This window comes from Epinephelus lanceolatus, chromosome 7 (genome assembly GCF_041903045.1).
Source record: "Epinephelus lanceolatus isolate andai-2023 chromosome 7, ASM4190304v1, whole genome shotgun sequence".
Taxonomy (NCBI): Eukaryota; Metazoa; Chordata; class Actinopteri; order Perciformes; family Serranidae; genus Epinephelus; species Epinephelus lanceolatus.
Window position 1 is genome coordinate 44,495,636 of NC_135740.1, and position 8,181 is coordinate 44,503,816.

Sequence of the window (8,181 nt, forward strand, 5' to 3'; positions counted from 1 at the left end):
AACTGCAATATTATATAAAGTCAAAGATCTCCTAAATCAGCCATCACTAGAAGGAACAGTACAAGGTGTATAGTGATGGCTGATTTAGGATATCTTTGACTTTATATAATATTGCAGTTGACTTTGATATTTTTTGCTTTAATGTAATTTATGTGTGGCTTCCAACATAATTTATGGGGACTTTAGATCATCTGTTCCAATCCAAACATGCATCTTGTTACAGATATTCTTTGTTCACTGGCTGTTTAGTTGATTTTATGCCGTTTAAGTTGTTACACTAAAAACCAATAAATGCATAGTATGGCCTCATCTTTCTGCAAATAAAGACTACTTACAACGTAAACATTATTAGTTGTGTCTTGGTTATTTCCATCAATCATAAAGATCAATCTGATATTAAAACTGTGAGAGATACAATAATAACTCATCTCAGACTTATTCCAATGGATGGAAATAAGATTTAAACAATTTCTTGAAAATCTGGAGCAGCTGACGGGCATCAAACTACAGGCCATTTAGTCTTCTACCTGTATTCAACAACAGTTTGGTTAAAGAGAAAAAAAAACAGGCAAATCAGCAGTTAATAAAGTATTTAAATCAGAATAAATATTTTCAACCATTACAATTTGGTTTCCGTTGTAATTAAGGTTGTCAAGCGAAAAAAAAAAATCCAATTAATTACATACTCTGTTTTTAATTAATCTAAATACAACATACATCAACTTTTATTTTGAAAGTCTTTAAAAATGTTCAATTCAAATGTATTTTGGCAGATGTGTCATAGTAAAGCTGCTGGATTTTGGACACAGTTGTCCCCCTGTCCACCACCCAAACTAGTCTGCAGTCCATTTATCAAGGGAGTTAGTTTGTCGGTCACAAGTAGAATTACTCAGTTTGCATCTGAACACCTGGTCGAGTGTGGCTCGATGAGGCTGGTGTCAGAGACCATACTAGCTCGGACATCCGGGTTCCCTGCTAAATGCTTTGTGTTGAGGTGATATTTTACGCTTGAAGTTTCCGCTGGTACAAAAATTCTTTACTGCAGAAACTGCAGAGGACAGTGCTCCTATCAACAGTTCGATCTGGGTGTTTTTTAAATGTAAACGTTCCATTCACAGGGCCGAGCAGCGTCGTCTCATCTGCCTCCATCAGGTGACAAAGACACTGTGGCCTTCAGTGACACACCGGGTCAAATTTTTAACGTTATTTTTTATTAGATTAATTAATCAAAATGAATGCGTTATTTTGACAGTCCTAGTCGTAATTATTCCACAGAGTGTTAAAGAAAAAAATATGTTAAACACAGTGTTAACACAACTCTACAGTGGTTCAAACCTTATCTGTGTGACAATGAACCAGTAAACAGTGTATCTAATATGGAGTTCCACAGGGTTCTGTCTTTGGTCCTCTCCTCTTCAGAACATATAGTGTAAAAATAATGGATGTGGACTCCATTTTGAAGCCTAGAGTTTGGCATTTTAGCTGTTATTTTCCATAACTGCTTATCCTGTTGGGGGTCGCAGGGGTGGGCTGGAGCCTATCCCATCTGACATTGGGCGAGAGGCGGAGTTCACCCTGGACAGGTCACCAGACTATCACAGGGCTGACACATAGAAACAGACAACCATTCACACTCACATTCACACCTACGGACAATTTAGAGTCACTAATTAACCTGCATGTCTTTGGACTGTGGGAGGAAGCTGGAGTAACTGGAGGAAACCCACGCTGACACAGGGAGAACATGCAAACTCTGCACAGTAGGGCTCCCCCACCCTGGGGTTTGCGACCAAGTTCCTCTTCCCCAACATTTCTGTCACCTGCCCACCTGTTTCTGCTTTCCCTCATCCAGTCTGCAGTATTAACATTCCCCAGACAGCTGCTCGCCAGAATGTCTTTGTTGCCTCCTACCTGCCCCTTTCCTGCTCATCTTCAGATTCTCAGTTCCCTCCCATTTACCCTCATTTTATCATTAACTGTTCGTGTCTGCTCAGGTGTCTGCATCCACGTCCCATTGCTTATCACCTCACACTCACTTGTGTGACAGCGGTCAAAGTTCCTTCTTATAAGGAGCGCGAGAAAGAGGAACAGGATCATCATTTGATCAGATATGGCATGTGATGGAGGGAGATTCATTAACTTTTGCTTTTACTTCCTGGCTTTTTTTTGAGAAAGGACAGGAAATGACAGAGACTGTGAGACTGCTTCAAGTATGTTTTCTTTTTGATTCGAAAGCCGGCTACCAGGGAAAAAGAATCCTTCGGGTGAGTTAACAGGGCCCTTATCTATGGTGGTTTGTTAATAGAAATGTATGATATCTGTTTCTCAGTGCTGTTGTCAAGACCAACTCAACTGAGTCCAAGTTCCAAGACCAGGTCCAGTTGAGTCTGAGTTGAGACCATAATAGGCTTATCAATAGGCCTACTACTTATCAGTTTGTTTCTCTGTCAATACTCTTAGCTGGTCTTTTTAATTACTAAACAGTCATTTGAATATTATTTAAAAAAAGACTGAATTAAGAACAGAATTAGAGGTGAATATTTTAAAAATAACTCTGCAGCAACAGTAATGTTTACAACAGTCACTATATAAAGTCAATGGTATCACTGGGAACAAATCTACATGTCAACAAATTTAATTTCCTGACATCACAACACTGAGGGAAGTTTAGAATGGATGAAGAATGCAGTTTGTCTTAGCGATCATCTTTCCCAAATGTTACGATTCATATCAAGCTAAGAGAAACAGTTAGACCACACATATACACAGATGCTTCATCGACTGTTTTGGCTCTTTGCTGTGATATATGTTTGTGACAGTGCAAAACATAGTGATGATGGATGAGAAACTGCAGATAGAGTTTGAAATAAGGATTGAAATAAAACTTTTTTTTTAATAGTGTTTACAAGTTTATGCTTGTTGAACAAAAACAAAATTGAGTATTGGTAGGAGGAGCTCAGCCCTGACACAGAGGAGACCCTGCAGCATTATAATAAGGGCCTGTATCCATCTATGCATCCATCCATCTATCCATTCATCCAAGCAAAGCATCCTAGAAGTCCCTCTCAGCAAAAGCTTTCCAGCTCCTCCTGGAGGATCCTGAGCTGCTCTACTCCGAGCTCCCTCCAGATGTCTGAGCTCCTCCCCCTATCTCTAAGGCTGAGCCCAGCCACCCCACAGAGGAAACTCATATCGGCCGCTTGTATCCATGACCTCATTCTTTTGGTCACTACCCAAAGCTCATGACCATAGGTGAGGGTTGGGATGGAGATAGACCAGTAAATCCAAAGCTTTGTGGTCTCATAAAGGGCCCTAACGTAACTACAACTGATCCCGAATCAGCAGCCAGGACTCGGACTTACATTTGTGTAGCACGTTGCTAGTCTTTCAACCACTCATATCATTTTTACACTCAGAGCGAGACTGGGCTCGAGCACTACAGCCTTGCTGTGTTTTAAGATTGTATAGACTCACCATTTCATGAGAACTGCCTGTCTACCTGAGTTGGGTCATCTGTGAATCCTTTAAACTGCAAAGGATCAGCATTTTGTAAAATTAAGAGAGTTTCAGAGATGAAAAGGAATCATAGGGGGCATAAGTAGAATACCAGAAACCAAAGTAAAAACCATCAGACCTTCTTCTCTGGGGGCTGAAAACAGAGGGCTTCTCCAGAACCAGGAGCATAAATATAGACAGTGCAAGCAGTGTAGTTGCACTGGGGCCAGTCGTAACTACCTTACGCCACTGCCCAGAACACGTGTGTAGGGTTGGACCTGTAACGTGAGTGAAGATTGACCTTTGCTCAGGCCTCAAAGATGAGTCTGTCATTCCTGGAGGCTTCGATTACAGGGACACAAGCAACAGCAAGCCCTCTGAGACTGAGAACACAAGACATCTTAGGGGGAAGTAAGAGCCAACAAGTGTTATATTATTATATGTTATCCATCTATCCATCCAGCAGGGTTCACCCTGGACAGGTCACCAGACTATCACAGGGCTGACACATAGAGACAGACAACCATTCACACTCACATTCACACCTACGGACAATTTAGAGTCACTAATTAACCTGCATGTCTTTGGACTGTGGGAGGAAGCTGGAGCACCTGGAGGAAACCCACGCTGACACAGGGAGAACATGCAAACTCTGCACAGTAGGGCTCCCTTGTGGGATTGAACCAGGAACCCTCTTGCTGTGAGCCGAGAGTGCTAGTCACTGCACCACCATTCCGCCTCCATTACATGTTATATCATTAAATAATGATACTGATGCATTCATGTGTAAGCAGCATTTTACTGCTGTAGCTGGTCGAGATGGAGCCGATTTGATTTGATGCAGGACCATAACTACTAATTATTTTCATTATCAATTAATCCGATGATCATTTTCTCTATTAACTGATTGATTGTGTTTGGTTTGTAAAAAAAATGTCCGCAATGACCTAAGTTATGATTTCCTGTTGATGCTGGGATCAATATTCAAATCAAGACTCAGGGTGCCTTCTGAATCTGATACTTTTTCTTTTTACCTTTAGTATGTACTACAGCTGTCCTTAAAAAGTACGTACTGTTGCATGTAGTCGGCACACAATCAGGACATAGTACTGTCTCATAATGTCTCATAACATTACGCCATGAATTTTGACCCTCTTGCTTAGATCCGTTACCTTGGAGAGAAAACAAACGCCACTTATTGCGTTCGCCAGAGACAAAGATCAACCCCAAGAGCTTTGCTGTTGTTTCTTTGCGATGTGTGTATTCCTATTATTGCTATCCGACTGGTCATCAGTTACTTGAATGCACTGTCATCTGTCATTGCGACTTCTCACAGCTGTTCATCAGACGTCAAACAGATGTCAATGTGCTGTCAAGCTGCTATCTGTTGATGTGACATATCGTCTGCGGTGCAGAGGATTGTGGGTCAGAATAGCCAGAAAAGCATGTTGGCTTGCATACTGCAAAATGTAGATGTAGTAGAACATCCTGGTATTTTTGGCATGGTATTTGCATTTGACAGTATGTGTTGGAACATACTCAGTCTCCCTCAGACCTACTATATAGTGGCTTTGACACTAGCCCCTCAAAGCTTGAAATGTTTCCTGTAATCAGAATTCTGTGTTTGTCATGTGGCTGACAGGAATAATGATAAATAATGTGTGATCTCTCCCAGCAGGTTGTTGTGTTTGTGTGAAGGTGTGGACTCTGCTATGGATCAGTGTGAGGAACCAGAGGAGGGAGTCCGTCCCTCTAAAACCACTCTGCGTGGGGACCATGACAGCCGGACCAAAGCTCAGAGGTGAGATGAGGAACTCTAACTGTCCATGAGTCTTCTTCATGTCAGAGCTGAGCACTCGGATTACTCCACCATCATTACTTACACTTAAAGTTGTGTGTGTGTTGTTTTATAGCCCAGAGCAGACGCGCAGCCCAGACTCTACTGGATCTGAGTCAGAACCTGAACCTGGACCTGAACCCAGCTGTTTGTCTGTTAAGAGTGACTGGTCAATGGAGCTTCCTCTTTTTTTTAGACAATCTGCTGATGTAAAGTAAGGATTAAAAATGGACAAAAAAGCCTTTGTGACAAAAACATACTAGTTGTCTGTGTTACAAGATTGGACATGTTTTTCATCAGCATTTCTCCTACATGTACATTTTTGTGTGTTGTTTTATGACAGGATCCATCAGAGACCAGCCTCTCCTGGACCTGAACCCAGCCATGTGTCTGTGAAGAGTGACCGGTCAATGGAGCCTCCTCTTTTTTTTAGACAACGTGCTGATGGAGGGTAAGAATTGAGGACTGGTAAAGAGGCATTTGAGATAAAGTTAGTTGTTGTCTGTGTTACAAGATTAAACTTATGTCACATATCAGTTTTTCGCCAAAATGCATATTTATCTGAGCTGATTTTGTTACAGGAACCATCAGAGACCAGCCTCTCCTGGACATGAACCCAGCCATGTGTCTGTGAAGAGTGACCTGTCAATGGAGCCTCCTCTTTTTTTTAGACATGTTGTTAGAGGGTAAGAATTTAAAACTGACAACAAGGTATTTGAGATAAAAGTTAGATGTCTGTGTTAAAAGACTGAGCATGTGTATTTTTCATTAGTTTTTTCCAACATGCACATTTTTATCTGAGCTGCAGCTAGATAAAATTAATGATTCAATATTGATATATTATCTGATTTCTAATTTTTATACTTGTCATATTCATACTGGTTTAAATAAACAGCTTGATTGTGTTCCCCATCTTTACTGAGCAACAGTTATGTGTAAAAGTAACTAAAGACCTGTTCCAAATATAGGCCTGTTGATTTCAGTGATTTAAACAAATAATAGCCTGGGCTATTAAAAAGGTTTTAGAGTATTAGACAACATGCTGATGTAAAGTAAGAATTTAAAACTGACACTAAGTTAATTGACCTATGGCTAAACCACACCCCCCTCCACTCACTCAGACAAACTATCCACATTCAGTGACCGGCGCTACGGCAGGTGTCACAGTACACAGCTTTTCGCAGGAGGCAACTGATGATTTTTGGAGACATAACAATCAGATGTCAGTAGCCATGTTTCCATCAGCCTGTTTAGATGCGCATCTAGAAGTATTGCATCAGAAAATTATGATGGAAACGCCAAAATTCAAATTAAAATCCCCTGATTCGCACAAACTAAAATATGCTCGCTTTAGCCGGGTTTTGGTTGATTCGAAAAAATGTTGATTCACAAAACGGGGGATGGAAACAGTTATGTTCGAATTAAGTCTGACGTAGTGCATTTCTCTCCATGGTGATATCCACACTCCGGGTCGGGAAGGCGGTAATGCATTTACAAGCTGGTTGCCAACCGCCAGAAAACGTAGAAGAAGAAGAATGTGAGAATTGTTTTGTTTCCGGTTCTGCGGAAAACTTGCGCGAGTTCATAGATTTCACCAAAGTCCGTACATTTAATGGAAACACACAGGATTCGTATTTCTTTTAATGCGTATTTCCCAATGATTTGAATCACTTTTGGATGGAAACATAGCTATTGAGAAGTAACCAAAAGGGCCTAAACTACGCACTGGAGGGATATATTCATCATTTTATTGTTGAGAAGGTCGATGAAAAGCTTAAATTACAAGCCAAAATTTACAGGTCACAGTGTACGCTTGTGAACTGCATCTCGTTGCCGTCGCCATCAAAGACAACAAGTTAAAGTGCCACTGAAGTTAAGGTTTTTGGCTCAGAATATGAGAAAAGGATAACGGCCTTTTTACCATCTTTACCAAAAGTGTCTCTCCATTAGTTTGGTGCTACAGTATTTACACTGAATCATTCAGCATAACGTTTGCCAACCTTTGTTATCTCTGCCATTACAGATAAGTTAATGAAGCTAAGCTCCAGAAGTTAACGTTAGCTTAACTAGAGCCCTTTGGACAACAGCTAACAATGATGTACGATCACCAAAGTACAAAACTAGAACAAAATAGGCTAATGAACTCCCAGCAAACAAGGTGACAAGATGAACAACGCAGCTAGGAGCTAACATTAGGCTAACTTTAGCTAACGTTAGCTAGAGATGTTAAAGATAACTTTATATTTCTTTCCAGCAAAGTGACAATATGTTGCCTCAAACACAATGTTGACTTACCTTAGAACAGATGTAGACATCATCTTATTCACGTTGAGTTGATGTTGTGGTCTAACGTTACCACACAACTTTATCCAAAGGAGACACTTTTCTCGGTTGAGATGTGGTTTAAAGTGTAAAAAATACACCTGGTCGCCCAGCCTCTCAGGATACCTTGTGTCAGAGTTGCATGTACCCCATGCACACCGTTTGACCATTTTTAAACTTCAAATCTCAGAAAAAGCTCATAAAACCGAACAAACTGACTTTCTGTAATGCATTTCAATGGACGTCCAGGCAGAGAATGTCCAAGTGTATGGGAATGGCTATATGCACTGTGATTGGCTCATTGCGTTTGAGGGCGGGGCTTAGCCATAGGTCAATTGTTGTTCATGTTAAAAGACTGAACTTTTTCCTCATAAGTTTCTCTCGAACAAACACGCTCGAGAAGCTCTATTGGTTTGTTGTATCTTTATTTCATCTGGGAGCTGCCCAGTGCAGCCAGTCTGATACAAGCAGACACTGAGCAGCTCCACCGGAGCAGCTGGAGAGGACTTGTTGCAGGGCAATTCAGC

At 41.0% G+C, this 8,181-nt stretch overlaps 1 protein-coding gene across 2 annotated transcripts; it reads left to right on the forward strand.

Moving 5' to 3' along the window:
- The first annotated feature begins 2,113 nt into the window (after positions 1–2,113).
- On the forward strand, positions 2,114–7,239 carry LOC144463841 (uncharacterized). Of its 2 annotated transcripts, none has more exons than XM_078169585.1 (5): positions 2,114–2,264; positions 5,171–5,296; positions 5,409–5,546; positions 5,676–5,783; positions 5,914–7,239. In XM_078169585.1, exons 2-5 carry the CDS (start codon positions 5,208–5,210, stop codon positions 6,020–6,022), a joined length of 444 nt encoding a protein of 147 aa, XP_078025711.1. In that variant the 5' UTR covers positions 2,114–2,264; positions 5,171–5,207; the 3' UTR covers positions 6,023–7,239. The 2 variants fall into 2 exon arrangements, with proteins under 2 accessions (XP_078025711.1, XP_078025712.1); XM_078169586.1 differs by having other exon boundaries at positions 5,174–5,296.
- Positions 7,240–8,181: the final 942 nt, after the last annotated feature.